The sequence below is a fragment of the Oncorhynchus nerka genome, linkage group LG4 (assembly GCF_034236695.1).
Source record: "Oncorhynchus nerka isolate Pitt River linkage group LG4, Oner_Uvic_2.0, whole genome shotgun sequence".
NCBI lineage: Eukaryota > Metazoa > Chordata > Actinopteri > Salmoniformes > Salmonidae > Oncorhynchus > Oncorhynchus nerka.
The window spans coordinates 103,304,567-103,324,752 of record NC_088399.1 but is presented as its reverse complement, the minus strand read 5'-3'; the positions used below and the strand labels follow the sequence as shown (position 1 = coordinate 103,324,752).

Below are 20,186 nucleotides of genomic sequence, written 5' to 3'. Positions count from 1 at the left end.
GGTTACTACATGATTCCATGTGTTATTTCATAGTTTGATGTCTTCACTATTATTCTACAATGTAGAAAATAGTAAAAATAAAGAAAAACCCTTGAATGAGTAGGTGTGGCCAAACTTTTGACCGGTACTGTGTATATAGTCATGTGTATTTATCATATTTTACCTGGATATGGTCCCATCAGGTTTACCATCAGAGGGAATGCCTTGTCTCCCACAAAGACATGTTGGCTGTGTTTGAGTCCCCAGCAAGACATAGGGGCTCTGTGTCTGGGTGGTACCTTCCATCGGGACCCACGTTGATCATGGTGGAGTGGTACCTTCCATTTCGGACTGCCATCAGGACTATAAAGAAAAAGCCCTAGTAGTTGTAGTAATCGCTGCCTGAGTTTGCCAGATCTCTAATCCCAAACAGGATTCGCTGCCTGAGTTTGCCAGATCTCTAATCACAAACAGGATTCGCTGCCTGAGTTTTCCAGATCTCTCATCCCAAACAGGATTCGCTGCCTGAGTTTGCCAGATCTCTAATCCCAAACAGGATTCGCTGCTGGAGTTTTCCAGATCTCGCATCCCAAACAGGATTCGCTGCCTGAGTTTGCCAGATCTCTAATCCCACCAAACAGGATTCGCTGCTGGAGTTTTCCAGATCTCGCATCCCAAACAGGATTCGCTGCCTGAGTTTGCCAGATCTCTAATCCCACCAAACAGGATTCGCTGCCTGAGTTTGCCAGATCTCTAATCCCACCAAACAGGATTCGCTGCCTGAGTTTTCCAGATCTCTAATCCCAAACAGGATTCGCTGCCTGAGTTTGCCAGATCTCTAATCCCAAACAGGATTCGCTGCCTGAGTTTGCCAGATCTCTAATCCCAAACAGGATTCGCTGCCTGAGTTTGCCAGATCTCTAATCCCAACAGGATTTCCATCAACAGCTCCTGCACAAAACGGAGAATTGCAACGATCTCCAAAATCTCTGCCGATTTCTGCCCATTGTGCCTTACTTGTAGGATGGCCCTCTATTTTCAGATGCTTGTCCTCCCGTTGCTTTTAATGTGATATCAATGGTTTCTGCACTACTTTAATTATGCAGTGATATCATTAACTGATACTACTACACTACTTAAAAAATTAAAATTAAATTAAAATATATATATATATTTTCATTATTTTACCAGGTAAATTGACTGAGAACACGTTCTCATTTACAGCAACGACCTGGGGAATAGTTACAGGGGAGAGGAGGAGGGATGAATGGGCCAATTTGGAAGCTGGGGATGATTAGGTGACCATGATGGTATGAAGGCCAGATTGGGAATTTAGCCAGGACACCAGGGTTAACACCCCTACTCTGACGATAAGTGCCATGGGATCTTTAGTGACCACAGAGAGTCAGGTCACCCGTGTAACGTCCCATCCGAAAGACGGCACCCTACACAGGGCAGTGTCCCCAATCACTGCCCTGGGGGATTGGGATATGTTTTTAGACCAGAGGAAAGAGTGCCTCCTACTGGCCCTCCAACACCACTTCCAGCAGCATCTGGTCTCCCATCCAGGGACCAACCAGGACCAACCCTGCTTAGCTTCAGTGATATCAAGCAGTGATATCAATGGCTGACAATACTACACTAATATGCAGTGATATCAATGGCTGACACTACTACACTAATATGCAGTGATATCAATGGCTGACACTACTACACTAATATGCAGTGATATCAATGGCTGACACTACTACACTAATATGCAGTGATATCAATGGCTGACACTACTACACTAATATGCAGTGATATCAATGGCTGACACTACTACACTAATATGCAGTGATTACATTTTTATTTTACTGTTGAGCTGACACATGATACAATACTGTAATTTATTAAAACAGGAAAGATTTTGGTTCAACCCTGCAGAGCATGAATACTACAACACAGAATTCAAACAGAGATAATTTTATTGGCATAAAAAAAACTTACAAAATTATAGCATGCACACCATTGCTTCCTCACTGGAATCCATATGGTCCAATGGAATATTTTATGGGAGGTTGATATTGACGTTAGTAATGTCAAACGGTTGGTTATGTGTTATAATTCTGATATTTCTACCGCAGTTAGTTTAAGAGGTCAGAAAATAAATAAATGATGAATTGGGAGAGTGTGTGTAATAAGTGTATGAATAACAATGTGTCCATGTATTGTATGTAGGTGGATGGTGCGCATGACATGGGATAGTAAGAGTGACAAAATAATTTACAAGGAGCATTAAAAGTCTGTATACGTAGATTTACATTGCAGGTGAAATAAGAGTTAAAAGACATTACACCCTGTACATTCAGAAAGCTGTGTTTTAATGACACCTGCTACCAAACCCCAAGATCTAGCATACTCAATTAACCCTAGGATACCATCACAATTAACCCTAGGATACCATTAACCCTAGGATACCATTAACCCTAGGATACCATTAACCCCAGGATACCATTAACCCTAGGATACCATCACCATTAACCCTAGGATACCATCACCATTAACCCTAGGATACCATCACCATTAACCCCAGGATACCATCACCATTAACCCCAGGATACCATCACCATTAACCCCAGGATACCATTAACCCTAGGATACCATCACCATTAACCCTAGGATACCATCACCATTAACCCTAGGATACCATCACCATTAACCCCAGGATACCATCACCATTAACCCCAGGATACCATCACCATTAACCCTAGGATACCATCACCATTAACCCTAGGATACCATCACCATTAACCCTAGGATACCATCACCATTAAGCCCAAGATACCATCACCATTAACCCTAGGATACCATCACCATTAACCCCAGGATACCATTAACCCTAGGATACCATCACCATTAACCCTAGGATACCATCACCATTAACCCTAGGATACCATTAACCCTAGGATACCATTAACCCTAGGATACCATTAACCCTAGGATACCATCACCATTAACCCTAGGATACCATTAGCCCTAGGATACCATTAACCCTAGGATACCATCACCATTAACCCTAGGATACCATTAACCCTAGGATACCATCACCATTAACCCTAGTATACCATTAACCCTAGGATACCATTAACCCCAGGATACCATTAACCCCAGGATACCATTAACCCTAGGATACCATTAACCCTAGGATACCGTCACCATTAACCCCAGGATACCGTCACCATTAACCCTAGGATACCGTCACCATTAACCCCAGGGTACAGTCACCATTAACCCTAGGATACCATCACCATTAACCCTAGGATACCATCACCATTAACCCTAGGATACCATCACCATTAACCCTAGGATACCATCACCATTAACCCTAGGATACCATCACCATTAACCCTAGGATACCATCACCATTAACCCCAGGATACCATCACCATTAACCCTAGGATACCATCACCATTAACCCTAGGATACCATCTCACCACACTGACTTCATAAGATGAAACAAACAAAAGATTAAGAAATTAAATTAATAAAGAGAATGAACTTCAAAACAATAATACATTGGTCCAGTAAAAGTGCTATTCAGACCTGATTGGTCTAGAAGGACTACCTGGTCTGATCTTGGAGGTCCATCTATCTGGTCTGATCTCAGAGGTCCATCTATCTGGTCTGATCTCAGAGGTCCATCTATCTGGTCTGATCTCAGAGGTCCATCTATCTGGTCTGATCTATCTGGTCTGATCTCGGAGGTCCATCTATCTATCTGGTCTGATCTCGGAGGTCCATCTATCTGGTCTGATCTCAGAGGTCCATCTACCTGGTCTGATTCAGACCTGACTGGTCTCGGAGGCCCATCTATCTGATCTGGTCTCGGATGCCCATCTATCTGATCTGGTCTAGGAGGCCCATCTATCTGATCTGGTCTAGGAGGCCCATCTATCTGATCTGGTCTAGGAGGCCCATCTATCTGATCTGGTCTAGGAGGCCCATCTATCTGATCTGGTCTAGGAGGCCCATCTATCTGATCTGGTCTAGGAGGCCCATCTATCTGATCTGGTCTAGGAGGCCCATCTATCTGATCTGGTCTAGGAGGCCCATCTATCTGATCTGGTCTAGGAGGCCCATCTATCTGATCTGGTCTAGGAGGCCCATCTATCTGATCTGGTCTAGGAGGCCCATCTATCTGATCTGGTCTAGGAGGCCCATCTATCTGATCTGGTCTAGGAGGCCCATCTATCTGATCTGGTCTAGGAGGCCCATCTATCTGATCTGGTCTAGAAGGCCCATCTATCTGATCTGGTCTCGGAGGCCCATCTATCTGATCTGGTCTAGAAGGCCCATCTATCTGATCTGGTCAAGGAGACCCATCTATCTGATCTGGCCTCGGAGGCCCATCTATCTGATCTGGCCTCGGAGGCCCATCTATCTGATCTGGCCTCGGAGGCCCATCTATCTGATCTGGCCTCGGAGGCCCATCTATCTGATCTGGCCTCGGAGGCCCATCTATCTGATCTGGCCTCGGAGGCCCATCTATCTGATCTGGCCTCGGAGGCCCATCTATCTGATCTGGCCTCGGAGGCCCATCTATCTGATCTGGCCTCGGAGGCCCATCTATCTGATCTGGCCTCGGAGGCCCATCTATCTGATCTGGTCTAGGAGGCCCATCTATCTGATCTGGTCTAGGAGGCCCATCTATCTGATCTGGTCTAGGAGGCCCATCTATCTGATCTGGCCTCGGAGGCCCATCTATCTGATCTGGCCTCGGAGGCCCATCTATCTGATCTGGTCTAGGAGGCCCATCTATCTGATCTGGCCTCGGAGGACCATCTATCTGATCTGGCCTCGGAGGCCCATCTATCTGATCTGGTCTAGGAGGCCCATCTATCTGATCTGGCCTCGGAGGCCCATCTATCTGATCTGGTCTGATCCCAACAGGAGATGACAATCCAATATTACAAATAAAACAAAAAGACATCTTTAAGATAATATTAATGGAAAAACATCAGGTATAATACATTTTGGATCCTGCATGTAGACTACATGAGGACGGGCTCGTGGTAATGGCTGGTTTCCATGTGGTTGGATCCATTATTATGAGCCGTCATCCCCTCAGCAGACTCCACTGATGTACACAATCATATCCCACCATTCTGAGATCCTATTGGTCAGCTAAAACTTGTAAAAACAACAGATTCTGTTTCTAGAATCTCCCATATCACCTTCCTCACCAAGTACTACAGGTCCATAGAATGACCTGGCATTCAGACAGGAGGGGAATTTAGTTTGGCACCAGGCTCAGAAAAAAATAATACATCATAGTAAACCCACCCAATCATTTAACCTATGAACACTTCCTGTTTCCCGGCCAATTAGATCTGCAGCTGGGACAAATTTATTGGGAGAAAAAAAAAAAATTGGCTAGGGCTGGGGAGTGGCAGAGACTAACATAGGCATGTCATTTGGTTTAATTTTATTGGCTGGGGAGTGGCAGAGACTAACATAGGCATGTCATTTGGTTTAATTTTATTGGCTGGGGAGTGGCAGAGACTAACATAGGCATGTCATTTGGTTTAATTTTATTGGCTGGGGCTGGGGAGTGGCAGAGACTACCATAGGCATGTCATTTGGTTTAATTTTATTGGCTGGGGCTGGGGAGTGGCAGAGACTACCATAGGCATGTCATTTGGTTTAATTTTATTGGCTGGGGCTGGGGAGTGGCAGAGACTACCATAGGCATGTCATTTGGTTTAATTTTATTGGCTGGGGAGTGGCAGAGACTACCTTAGGCATGTCATTTGGTTTAATTTTATTGGCTGGGGAGTGGCAGAGACTAACATAGGCATGTCATTTGGTTTAATTTTATTGGCTGGGGAGTGGCAGAGACTAACATAGGCATGTCATTTGGTTTAATTTTATTGGCTGGGGAGTGGCAGAGACTAACATAGGCATTTTATTTCTATGGAAACTGGAAATTAGCTTGTTAAGACCTGACTGATGGCTCTATAGTGCATTGCCTGTTAGACACGGCCTTTGTCCCAAATGGTAGTGCACTATGTAGGGAATAGGGTGCCTGGGACGCAGCCGAAGGGCCTGTTCTTCCTGAGAGTAACAGAAACTAGTCGTTTGTTAATTAACATCTTATCTCTGGACGGGGACTAGAGGTCTCACCGACCGACCACACTACTGTTAAATATATATCATCTTGGCTCCACCTCGGTGATCTCAGCATCTGCCTGATTGTTCCTTCAACACCTCTAAATATTATTCACATAACATGAGAATAAGTAATGGTTCAGTACTCTAGTAGCTCATCTATACTGTGGTAGACAGTTCAGTGAGGGAGTTGTTCTGTCAGGGGCTAGCTAGTCGTCCATCCACATCTGTATCAATACACTAACCCCTAACCCCTAACCCTAACCCTAACCCTAACCCCAACCCTAACCCTAACCCAATGGTTCCTGAGACTAGGGGTTAGGGGACGAGAACCCATGCCGAGTTAGGCGTTACACCATTTAGGGTGCCTCTTCATCACCACTTCTTAAAAGGGACCTACATTACATTACAGGGTAGTAAAAGAGAGACAGAGGAATTCAGATCATTAAACAAGCAGGTGGAATGAATACAACCTTGTTTAGTTCTGTTGTCAATCTGGAGACAGTGTGTCCATCAGTAGAACAACAAATCCAAACGGTCTATTCCACTACTCTTGGACTGACCATCTGTCTAGAACCATTACAGGTAGGTAGTATATACTAACACACTGACCATCTGTCTAGAACCACTACAGGTAGGTAGTATATACTAACACACTGACCATCTGTCTAGAACCATTACAGGTAGGTAGTATATACTAACACACTGACCATCTGTCTAGAACCACTACAGGTAGGTAGTATATACTAACACACTGACCATCTGTCTAGAACCACTACAGGTAGGTAGTATATACTAACACACTGACCATCTGTCTAGAACCACTACAGGTAGGTAGTATATACTAACACACTGACCATCTGTCTAGAACCACTACAGGTAGGTAGTATATACTAACACACTGACCATCTGTCTAGAACCACTACAGGTAGGTAGTATATACTAACACACTGACCATCTGTCTAGAACCACTACAGGTAGGTAGTATATACTAACACGTCTTCTACAATGGCCATCTCTATCATTATTACACAGTGATGAGCAGCACAGAGCTGAGACATTATGATAGCGTGTCAAAGGGCACCCTATTCCCTATTCTACTTTAGACCAGGGTCCACAGAGTACTGTGACAGCCAGGGTCCAGAGTACTGTGACAGACAGGGTCCAGAGTACTGTGACAGACAGGGTCCAGAGTACTGTGACAGCCAGGGTCCACAGAGTACTGTGACAGCCAGGGTCCACAGAGTACTGTGACAGACAGGGTCCAGAGTACTGTGACAGACAGGGTCCAGAGTACTGTGACAGACAGGGTCCAGAGTACTGTGACAGACAGGGTCCAGAGTACTGTGACAGACAGGGTCCAGAGTACTGTGACAGACAGGGTCCAGAGTACCGTGACAGCCAGGGCCCAGAGTACCGTGACAGCCAGGGTCCAGAGTACTGTGACAGACAGGGCCCAGAGTACTGTGACAGACAGGGCCAAGAGTACTGTGACAGCCAGGGCCCAGAGTACTGTGAGTCATGCTAAATACTCCACACAGTAACATGAACTCTGATGTAGTGCACTACCAGGGTCCATGGTCAAATGTAGTGCACTATCTATGGAACAGGGTCCCCCAAGGAGCGGACGAGAGAGCGAGAGGTCTAACCCTAAAACTAAATCTGGTTGATGGTCCTCTCAGAGCATCTGTAGTCTAAACCTGGTTGATGGTCCTCTCAGAGCATCTGTAGTCTAAACCTGGTTGATGGTCCTCTCAGAGGGTCTGTAATCGTCTGTGTTAGGTGAAGACAAGTAGAAGGACTGGGTCTTCCTCTTCAGACAGGCTCGCTTGGTGGCCAGGGTTAGAGAGCGCTTGCTGCTGGAGATTATCTCAGAGATGAACTTCTTACAGTTGATGCAGACCTCCATGGTACACCAGTCGTCGGTCAGCTCTTTGGGAAGATCCAGCTCCGGCTCGTCACGAGACCCCTCACTGCTGTTGTATTCAGATAACCTGGGGGGTGGAGAGTAGTGTTAGCCAGCCTGCCTGTGTTCAGATAACCTGGGGGGTGGAGAGTAGTGTTAGCCAGCCTGCCTGTGTTCAGATAACCTGGGGATGGAGAGTACTGTTAGCCAGCCTGCCTGTTGTGTTCAGATAACCTGGGGGTGGAGAGTAGTGTTAGCCAGCCTGCCTGTGTTCAGATAACCTGGGGGTGGAGAGTACTGTTAGCCAGCCTGCCTGTATTCAGATAACCTGGGGGGTGGAGAGTACTGTTAGCCAGCCTGCCTGTGTTCAGATAACCTGGGGGGTGGAGAGTAGTGTTAGCCAGCCTGCCTGTGTTCAGATAACCTGGGGATGGAGAGTACTGTTAGCCAGCCTGCCTGTTGTGTTCAGATAACCTGGGGGTGGAGAGTACTGTTAGCCAGCCTGCCTGTGTTCAGATAACCTGGGGATGGAGAGTACTGTTAGCCAGCCTGCCTGTGTTCAGATAACCTGGGGGTGGAGAGTAGTGTTAGCCAGCCTGCCTGTGTTCAGATAACCTGGGGGTGGAGAGTACTGTTAGCCAGCCTGCCTGTATTCAGATAACCTGGGGGGTGGAGAGTACTGTTAGCCAGCCTGCCTGTGTTCAGATAACCTGGGGGGTGGAGAGTAGTGTTAGCCAGCCTGCCTGTGTTCAGATAACCTGGGGATGGAGAGTACTGTTAGCCAGCCTGCCTGTTGTGTGGGAGGTGTTGCTAACATTTGCAAAAGCAAATTTCAATTTACCCCCCAAAAGTGACTGCGTTTGTGTCTTTTGACGTTCTAGTCATGAGAAAAAAGCAGACACTCGCACACTACTCTTTAATAAGCTTTACGTATCGACCTCAAGGCCTTGCTCAGAGCTTTACGTATTGGCTTCAAGGCCTTGCTCAGAGCTTTACGTATTGGCCTCAAGGCCTTGCTCAGAGCTTTTGTGAGTTCCTTTTAAAATTAGCACCCTTATGTAGACATAGCTCATTTACATTTACATTTAAGTCATTTAGCAGACGCTCTTATCCAGAGCGACTTACAAATTGGTGCGTTCACCTTAAGACATCCAGTGGAACAGCCACTTTACAATAGTGCATCTAAATCTTTTAAGGGGGGAGGATTACTTTATCCTATCCTAGGTATTCCTGAAAGAGGTGGGGTTTCAGGTGTCTCCGGAAGGTGGTGATTGACTCCGCTGTCCTGGCGTCGTGAGGGAGTTTGTTCCACCATTGGGGGGCCAGAGCAGCGAACAGTTTTGACTGGGCTGAGCGGGAACTGTACTTCCTCAGTGGTAGGGAGGCGAGCAGGCCAGAGGTGGATGAACGCAGTGCCCTTGTTTGGGTGTAGGGCCTGATCAGAGCCTGGAGGTACTGAGGTGCCGTTCCCCTCACAGCTCCGTAGGCAAGCACCATGGTCTTGTAGCGGATGCGAGCTTCAACTGGAAGCCAGTGGAGGGAGCGGAGGAGCGGGGTGACGTGAGAGAACTTGGGAAGGTTGAACACCAGACGGGCTGCGGCGTTCTGGATGAGTTGTAGGGGTTTAATGGCACAGGCAGAGAGCCCAGCCAACAGCGAGTTGCAGTAATCCAGACGGGAGATGACAAGTGCCTGGATTAGGACCTGCGCCGCTTCCTGTGTGAGGCAGGGTCGTACTCTGCGGATGTTGTAGAGCATGAACCTACAAGAGCTCCACCCACATCCGTTCAACGCATAGAATGGGGTTGGAGTCGAGGGAAAAGAAGTGTAACGAAATATAGCAATGTACATTCCATAAATATTCTATTACAGTGTGTACATAAAACAAATTAAACATGTCTGTAAAACCACAATGAGGACATCAACCCATCAAGCAAATGTTCATAAATCATTGGGTACAGCATCAGAAAATCTACAGAGGAATCTGAAATGGTGGCATTATTTAATGTTCACATTTACAACAGAACTAGCCAGAACAGCAGTTCAACTAGCCAGAACAGCAGTTCAACTAGCCAGAACAGCAGTAACTAGCCAGAACAGCAGTAACTAGCCAGAACAGCAGTTCAACTAGCCAGAACAGCAGTTCAACTAGCCAGAACAGCAGTTCAACTAGCCAGAACAGCAGTTCAACTAGCCAGAACAGCAGTAACTAGCCAGAACAGCAGTTCAACTAGCCAGAACAGCAGTTCAACTAGCCAGAACAGCAGTTCAACTAGCCAGAACAGCAGTAACTAGCCAGAACAGCAGTAACTAGCCAGAACAGCAGTTCAACTAGCCAGAACAGCAGTTCAACTAGCCAGAACAGCAGTTCAACTAGCCAGAACAGCAGTAACTAGCCAGAACAGCAGTTCAACTAGCCAGAACAGCAGTAACTAGCCAGAACAGCAGTTCAACTAGCCAGAACAGCAGTTCAACTAGCCAGAACAGCAGTTCAACTAGCCAGAACAGCAGTTCAACTAGCCAGAACAGCAGTTCAACTAGCCAGAACAGCAGTAACTAGCCAGAACAGCAGTAACTAGCCAGAACAGCAGTTCAACTAGCCAGAACAGCAGTAACTAGCCAGAACAGCAGTTCAACTAGCCAGAACAGCAGTTCAACTAGCCAGAACAGCAGTAACTAGCCAGAACAGCAGTTCAACTAGCCAGAACAGCAGTTCATAATTAAGTATTATTGATATCACCTCCCCTGTCTGATATCTTAACTTTCTCTATGCCACAAAATCTAAAGGTAGAAATGTCATGCTTCAGGTCATTGAAATGTACTGCGACTGGATAATCCCTGTCGTTTCTCCTGATTGAACTTTTATGTTCACTAATTCTCTGTTTGAGAGAACAAGAGGTTTTACCGACATAACAGAGCCCACATGGACATTTAATCATGTAGATAACATGGGTGGTGGAGCACGTAATAATGTAATTTATTAGGAACCGTTTTCCTCTATGTGGGTGGTGGTAGAAGTATTCACACTTCATCAGCGGAGTCAATCACCACCTTCCGGAGACACCTGAAACCCCACCTCTTTAAGGAATACCTAGGATAGGATAAAGTAATCCTTCTCACCCCCCCCCTTAAAAGACCTAGATGCACTATTGTAAAGTGGCTGTTCCACTGGATGTCATAAGGTGAAAGCACCAATTTGTAAGTCGCTCTGGATAAGAGCGTCTGCTAAATGACTTAAATGTAAATGTAAATCATATTGTTGCACTGTGAGCAATCTCACATTTATAGCTACCATTCAGAAGAGGGCAGAAAATATTTCTACTCAATCACTTTTTATAGCTATTGTTTACGGCCCTCCTGGGACAAGTTCCCTGAATTCCTATCGGACCATGTGACAATACATTTTTTTTTTATATCTGCCATGACTACAAGAAACTGGTTTACAGAAAATACCCGAGCCCTGAAGCAAGCTTCCAGATAATTGGAATGGAAATGGAGCTCTACCAAATTGGAAAGCTTGGAAAGACCGTACCATGCAGCCCTCACGGCTGCTTGATCAACCTAGTGGCATCGCACTCCTCACAGAGGACCGTCGTCTGTCACTGACCTAATGTTACGTAAATAGGGGTGTGAACCTTTAAACAAAATTGGGATCGTTAACGTTTAGAAAACCTGTTTTTCCCCCACAAAATTTAAATCCCAGGGCAGTTATCACATAACGATCACTAACAGGTCCCCATCATCGTCAAAAATGAAACATTTTAATCAAACAAATACCTAACAGTGCTGTAACGTTAGGAGGAGATATGCCAGCCGCGAGTTGCCCAATGATGCGAGCCTACCAGACGAGCTACATGCCTTTTAATTTTGCTTCGAGGCAAGCAACACTGATACATGCATGAGAGCACCAGCTGTTCCAAACGTAGCCAATGTGAGCAAGACCTTTAAACAGGTCAACATTCACAAGGCTGCTGGGCCAGACGGATTACCAGGACGTGTACTCAGAGCATGCGCAGACCAACTTGCAAGTGCCTTCACTGACATTTTCAACCTCTCCCTGACCCAGTCTGTAATACCTACACATTTCAAGCAGACCACCACAGTCTCTGTGCCCAAGAAAGCGAAGGTAACCTGCCTGAATGACTACCGCCCCATAGCACTCAGGTCAGTAGCCATGAAGTGCTTTGAAAGGCTGGTCATGACTCACATCAACACCATAATCCCGGAAACCCAAGACCCACTCCAATTCGTATACCGCCCCAACAGTCACAGTTGATGCAATCTCAATCGCACTCCACACTGCCCTTTCCCACCTGGACAAAAGGAACACCTATGTGAGAATGCTGTTCATTAACTATAGCTCAGCATTCAACACCATAGTACCCTCAAAGCTCATCACTAAGCTAAGGACCCTGGGACTAAACGCCTCCCTTTGCAACTGGATCCTGGATTTCCTGACAGACCACCCCCAGGTGGTAAGGGTAGGTAACAACACATCTGCCACGCTGATCCTCAACACGGGGGCCCCTCAGGGGTGCATGCTTAGTCCCCTCCTGTACTCCCTGTTCACCCACGACTGAATGGCAAAGCACAACTCCAACACCATCATTAAGTTTGCTGAAGACACAACAGTGGTAGGCCTGATCCTCGACAACGATGAGACAGCCTATAGGTTAGGAGGTCAGAGAACTGGCAGTGTGGTGCCAGGACAACAACCTCTCCCTCAATGTGAGCAAGACAAAGATCAGCTCCTTTGGACTACAGGAAAAAGGAGGACCGAACAGGCCCCCATTAACATCGACGGTTCTGTAGTGGAGGTGTTCGAGAGTTTTGAGTTCCTTGGTGTCCACATCACCAACAGAACTATCATGGTCCAAACATACCAAGACAGTCGTGAAGAGGGTACGACAACTCCTTTTCCCCCCTCAGGAGACTGAAAAGATCTGGCATAGATCCCCAAAACGTTATACAGCTGCACCATCGAGAGCATCCTGACCGGGGGCATCATTTACATTTAAGTCTAGTATGGCAACTGCTCGGCATCCAACCATAAGGCGCTACAGAGGGTAGTGTGTACGGCCCAGTAGTTCACTGGGATCAAGCTTCATGCCATCCAGGACCTGCACTACTGTTCAAAACACTGCACGTGGCATTAACAATAGATTGTTGGACGTCTACGAACACGCTGTCATAGATCACTGCAACGAGTCATCACATTGATGAGTAGTGAGACATAAAGTCTCATGTCCTGAGAACATGGAGGAGAGGAGCACAGCAGAGAACCTAAAACGGCATTAATACCATCGTTGCTGAGTGGGTGGGGGACAGCAGTAAGGTGAGAGCTGTCTGGTAGGTAGTGTAGCCAGGACTGCAGTAGATTGAACTGCTCAGTCTGGTAGGTAGCGTAGCCAGGACTGCAGTAGATTGAACTGCTCTGTCTGGTAGGTAGCCAGAACTGCAGTAGGTTGAACTGCTCGGTTTGGTAGGTAGCGTATCCAGGACTGCAGTAGATTGAACTGCTCAGTCTGGTAGGTATCCAGGACTGCAGTAGATTGAACTGCTCGGTCTGGTAGGTAGCCAGGACTGCAGTAGATTGAACTGCTCAGTCTGGTAGGTAGCCAGGACTGCAGTAGATTGAACTGCTCAGTCTGGTAGGTAGCCAGGACTGCAGTAGATTGAACTGCTCGGTCTGGTAGGTAGCCAGGACTGCGGTAGATTGAACTGCACTGCCCCCTAGCGGTCAAACGGCAGACCATATCTGAATTGTGAATTCATGTCATTTAATATATTTTTTTATTATCGTTTAAACTATAAAAAGAATAGCAGTTTAAATGTTATTTGTCACATCCCTAAACCCAAGACCGGTAATGATGTTATTGTGTACCTGGAGACAGTCCGGCGCAGACTGTGGCTGGACGAGGGCTTCTCTGGGGTGTCCAAGGCTGATGTCCCTCCAGCCTCCTCCCTGGGTAGAGTGGCAGTAGGACCCAGAGAGGAGACGGGCAGGTTGGCATACGGCTTAGAGGGAAGTCTCATCTGGAACAACAGGACTGCGTTAGGAGGGTCAGATAAATAGGCATAATCTGAACATCTGTCAACAATTAAAGGGCTAGTGTGGTCAATGGATGGACGAGGACTACTTTGGCTCACCTTTTTGCAGCACTGCGAGCATACAGGCCTGGCAAGAGAGCGAAATATTCAGTCAAAACGAATTGCATGAATTCTGATATATGCAGCGCCTTCGGAAAATATTCGAACCCCCTTGAATTCTACCACATTTTATGTTACAGCATTATTCTAAAACTGATTAAAATCTCAAATCTACACACAATACCCCATAATGACAAAGCGAAAACAGGTTTATAGAAAGTGTTGTAAATTTACATAAGTATTTAAATACGTAAGTATTTAGACCTTCTGCTTTGAGCCTCGAAACGGAGCTCAGGTGCATCCGGTTTCTATTGATCATCCTTGAGATGTTTCTACAACTTGATTGGAGTCCACCTGTGGTAAACAAAATTGATTGGACATAATTTGGAAAGGCACATCTGTCTATATAAGGTGCCACAGTTGACAGTACATGTCAGAGCAAAGACCAAGCCATGAGATCAAAGGAATTATCCGTAGAGCTCCGGGACAGAATTGTGTCGAGGTACAGATCTGGGGAAGGGTACCAAAATATTTCTGCAGCATTGAAGGTCCACAAGAACACAGTCTCGGGGGAGAAGGGGCCTTGGTCAGGGAGGTGACCAAGAATCGGGTGGTCACTCTGACAGAGCTCCAGGGTTCCTCTGTGGAGATGGGAGAACCTTCCTGAAGGACAACCATCTCTGCAGAACTCCACCAAATCAGGCCTTTATGGTAGAGTGGCCTAAAGACTTTCAGACCATGAGAAACAAGATTCTCTGGTCTGATGAAACCAAGATTGAACTCTTTGGCCTGAATGCCAAGCGTCACATCTGAAGGAAATCTGGCACCATCCCTACAGTGAAACATGGTGGTGGCAGCATCATGCTGTGGGGATTTTCTTCAGCGGCAGGGACTTGGAGACTAGTCAGGATTGAGGTAAAGATGAATGGAGCAAAGCACAGAGATCCTACACAATACCTGAGTGCTCCTTCAGAGCACCTCGCCCCCAGTCAACCACCCTAAGCACACAGCCAAAACAGCACAGGAGTGGCTTCGGGACAAGTCTCAATGTCTTTGAGTGGCCCAGCTAGAGCCTGGACTTGAACCCAATCGAGCATCTCTGGAGAGACCTGAAAATAGCTGTGCAGCGACGCTCCCCATCCAACCTGACAGAGCTTAAAATGATCTGCAGACAATGATGGGAGAAACTCTCCAAATACAGGTGTGCCAAGCTTGTAGTGTCATACCCAAGAAGACTTGAGGCTGTAATCACTGACAAAGGTTCTTCAACAAAGTACTGAGTAAAGGGTCTGAATACTTAAAAATGTAAAATAAGGTTGCAACGAAAAAAAAATGTAGAGAAAGTCAAGGGGTCTGAATACTTTCCAAATGTACTGTATATTTTTTCATTTATAATTTATTTTCCATTTAGAAGGACAATAACAACAACAGTAACTACAAACAGCCAAACATGACAACAAACAATAGATGGGTGGAGAGGGGAGGGTAGGTATCCTGGGTCCTACCAGGAAACACGACACCCAGTGAGCCCTGCCAAAGCAGGCCAGGCATCCTGTGTGACCTGGCAGGAGTCAAGCCTGGGGGGGTACAGCTCAAACAAATACAGACGAATAATATATTAGCTCTTTGATTTACATATGATCTTATAATGTCCAAGAGACCCCACCCCCTCTGATTAACATTAAAGAGATTCTCCGGTACTTTGAGTCATAATGTCCAAGAGACCCCACCCCCTCTGATTAACATTAAAGAGATTCTCCGGTACTTTGAGTCATAATGTCCAAGAGACCCCACCCCCTCTGATTAACATTAAAGAGATTCTCCGGTACTTTGAGTCATAATGTCCAAGAGACCCCACCCCCTCTGATTAACATTAAAGAGATTCTCCGGTACTTTGAGTCAGTAGATCTGAATGTAGTGCTCAAGAGTCAAGTGGTCCCTTGAAAATGTCGTACTACGTTAAATATGGGCACCACGTTATTGCGCTCTCTCGCTCTGCTGTGCGTGTCTTGCTTGCTGTCGCTCAAATGGCGAGGGGATGAAGCTCATTGGCTGGAACTGCTAGGGACTTGCAATCATGGGGGGAAATGGTGCCACACAGCTTCCAGAAACACAGTCGCTTACAGACTAGAGATTTTGTGGCTAATTGAGGTAAAACAGTAATTCTGCTCATAGATTATACATGTATGAACTACACCTTGAGACATCTAGCCCAAAGCCAGAGGTTTTAAAAATACCTAGTCACCAAAGTGACAGCCATAATAGAGAACTATATTCTAATATAACACAGCTATAATATAAATTTACCTTTTGCAGAACTGGCAGGTGTAGGACCAGGTGAAAAAGGAGAACCTTTTAGTCTGACAGGAGAAACACAGCTACAGGAGAGAGGAGGAGAACCTTTTAGTCTGACAGGAGAAACACAGCTACAGGAGAGAGGAGGAGAACCTTTTAGTCTGACAGGAGAAACACAGCTACAGGAGGAGAACCTTTTAGTCTGACAGGAGAAACACAGCTACAGGAGGAGAACCTTTTAGTCTGACAGGAGAAACACAGCTACAGGAGAGAGGAGGAGAACCTTTTAGTCTGACAGGAGAAACACAGCTACAGGAGAGAGGAGGAGAACGGTTATTTCAGAGATCAAGTAAATATCAAGTCAAAGACATTAAGCGCTGCAAGAATGTTACAAGACGGATCCAGTCAGACTACTTTGGTATTTGTTTGAGGCGTGTGATGTTCATTGTGACAGCAACAAGGAGCATTGCAGGCACAGCAGGACACAACGTTGTGCAAGGTTCAGAAAGTATTGTAGAACACAGGCTACTCTGATATGTGGAATAAGGAACCATGTAAGCTGTATTCATGGCATTTATATCTGCAATGATTTCCTACTGAACACCACCCTGCCGGTACGGCGTCTCCAGACAGGCCCGGTACCTACCCCGCCGGTACGGCGTCTCCAGACAGGCCCCGGTACCTACCCCGCCGGTACGGCGTCTCCAGAAAGGCCCCGGTACCCACCCCGCCGGTATGCAGTCTCCAGACAGGCCCGGTACCTACCCTGCCGGTACGGCGTCTCCAGACAGGCCCCGGTACCTACCCCGCCGGTATGCAGTCTCCAGACAGGCCCGGTACCTACCCTGCCGGTACGGCGTCTCCAGACAGGCCCGGTACCTACGCTGCCGGTACGGCGTCTCCAGACAGGCCCCGGTACCTACCCCGCTAGTACAGTATCTAAACAGGCCCAGCCCTGCTAGTACAGTATCTAGACAGGCCCAAGTCTAGCCCCACTGGTAGAGTATCTAGACAGGCCCAGGTTTAGCCCCGCTAGTACAGTGTCTAGACAGGCCCAGGTTTAGCCCCGCTAGTACAGTGTCTAGACAGGCCCAGGTTTAGCCCCGCTAGTACAGTGTCTAGACAGGCCCAGGTTTAGCCCCGCTAGTACAGTGTCTAGACAGGCCCAGGTTTAGCCCCACTAGCACAGTGTCTAGACAGGCCCAGGTTTAGCCCTACTAGTACAGTGTCTAGACAGGCCCAGGTTTAGCCCTACTAGTACAGTGTCTAGACAGGCCCAGGTTTAGCCCCGCTAGTACAGTGTCTAGACAGGCCCAGGTTTAGCCCCGCTAGTACCGTGTCTAGACAGGCCCAGGTTTAGCCCCGCTAGTACCGTGTCTAGACAGGCCCAGGTTTAGCCCCGCTAGTACCGTGTCTAGACAGGCCCAGGTTTAGCCCCGCTAGTACAGTGTCTAGACAGGCCCAGGTTTAGCTCCGCTAGTACAGTGTCTAGACAGGCCCAGCCCTGCTAGTGCAGGGTCTAGACAGGCCCAGCTCCACTAGTACAGTGTCTAGACAGGCCCAGCTCCACTAGTACAGTGTCTAGACAGGCCCAGCTACACTAGTACAGTGTCTAGACAGGCCCAGCTCCACTAGTAGAGTATCTAGACAGGCCCAGGTTTAGCCCCGCTAGTACAGTGTCTAGACAGGCCCAGGTTTAGCCCCACTGGTAGAGTATCTAGACAGGCCCAAGTCTAGCCCCACTGGTAGAGTATCTAGACAGGCCCAGTCCTGCTGGTAGAGTGTCTAGACAGGCCCAGCTCTCACCTTTCCTTTCCTCAGTTCGTTGTAAACGTCTTTGTACTGTTGGAACTTCTCCAGCTCAGCTTTGACCAGAACCTGTCTGATGTGCATCACCTCTTCTACTGTTAGAGCCAGACACTCTACAGGGTAGCAGAAGTCCTCCTGAAATGACACACACACACAACACACACACACACACACACACACACACACACACACACACAGTTAGCCGATTAGCTTTAACAAAGTAGCCTGGGTACATGCATGTACATTTGAGTCATTTAGCAGATGCATTTATCCAGAGCAACATGCAGAGCTAGCTGGATAGAGAGCTAACCAGATAGGTGCAGTGAAATGTGTTGTTTTACAGGGTCAGCCACAGTAGTACAACATCCCGGAGCAAATTAGGGTTAAGTGCCTTGCTCAAGGACAGACAGATTTGTCACCTTGTCGGCTCGGGTAATGGAACCAGTGACCTTTCGGTTACTGACCCAACGCTCTAACCGCTAGGCCACCCTGTCTGTTTGTGTCATCATGCCAAACAGGTGTGGTCCCAGGCTATTATCAAAGATCTATGACAATGGAAAGGCTCAACCTGCCATAGAGGAGCTGTACCTATATTCTGACAGCATGAAAATGAGGCGATCACATTAAAGTGAAAACGATCCCTTTAACAGAGTCTAAAAGCTCGCCACCTCACCCGTTACGTTACCGCGCCACCTCACCCGTTACGTTACCGAGCCACCTCACCCGTTACGTTACCGAGCCACCTCACCCGTTACGTTACCGAGCCACCTCACCCGTTACGTTATTAGGCCCAGGTTTAGCCTAGTGGTTAGAGCGTTGGACTAGTAACCGAAAGGTTTCAAGTTCATATCCCCGAGCTGACAAGGTACAAATCTGTCGTTCTGCCCCTGAACTGTTCCCAGGCCGTCATTGAAAATAAGAATTTGTTCTTAACTGACTTGCCTAGTTAAAGAAAGGTAAAATAAAAATAAATTACGCCTTCTCACCCGTTACGTTACCGCGCCACCTCACCAGTTACGTTATCACACCTTCTCACCAGTTACGTTACCGCGCCACCTCACCCGTTACGTTACCGAGCCACCTCACCCGTTACGTTACCGAGCCACCTCACCCGTTACGTTACCGAGCCACCTCACCAGTTACGTTACCGAGCCACCTCACCAGTTACGTTACCGAGCCACCTCACCAGTTACGTTACCGAGCCACCTCACCCGTTACCGCGCCACCTCACCCGTTACGTTACCGAGCCACCTCACCCGTTACGTTACCGCGCCACCTCACCCGTTACGTTATCGCACCTTCTCACCAGTTACGTTACCGCGCCACCTCACCCGTTACGTTACCGAGCCACCTCACCCGTTACGTTACCGAGCCACCTCACCCGTTACCGCACCACCTCACCCATTACGTTATCACACCTTCTCACCCATTACGTTACCGCGCCACCTCACCCGTTACCGCGCCACCTCACCCATTACGTTATCACACCTTCTCACCCGTTACTTTACCGCGCCACCTCACCCGTTACGTTACCGCGCCACCTCACCAGTTACGTTATCGCACCTTCTCACCCATTACGTTACCGCGCCACCTCACCAGTTACGTTACCGAGCCACCTCACCCGTTACGTTACCGAGCCACCTCACCCGTTACGTTAGCGAGCCACCTCACCCGTTACGTTACCGAGCCACCTCACCCGTTACGTTACCGAGCCACCTCACCCCTACCGAGCCACCTCACCCGTTACGTTACCGAGCCACCTCACCCGTTACGTTACCGAGCCACCTCACCCGTTACGTTACCGAGCCACCTCACCGTTACGTTACCGAGCCACCTCACCCGTTACGTTACCGAGCCACCTCACCCGTTACGTTACCGCGCCACCTCACCCGTTATG

General features: G+C 47.5%; 1 protein-coding gene across 1 annotated transcript in view; it reads right to left on the bottom strand.

Moving 5' to 3' along the window:
* Positions 1-1,928: 1,928 nt before the first annotated feature.
* Positions 1,929-20,186, bottom strand: part of LOC115125754 (protein spire homolog 1-like) — a 142,106-nt gene continuing 123,848 nt past the window's right edge. The window contains exons 14-18 of the mRNA XM_065018079.1: positions 18,287-18,424; positions 16,493-16,563; positions 14,186-14,213; positions 13,920-14,071; positions 1,929-8,123 (exon numbers count right to left, since the gene is read on the bottom strand). Of these exons, the coding sequence (XP_064874151.1) occupies positions 7,862-8,123; positions 13,920-14,071; positions 14,186-14,213; positions 16,493-16,563; positions 18,287-18,424 (651 nt within the window). The 3' untranslated portion in view covers positions 1,929-7,861. The remainder of the gene's footprint in view (positions 8,124-13,919; positions 14,072-14,185; positions 14,214-16,492; positions 16,564-18,286; positions 18,425-20,186) is intronic.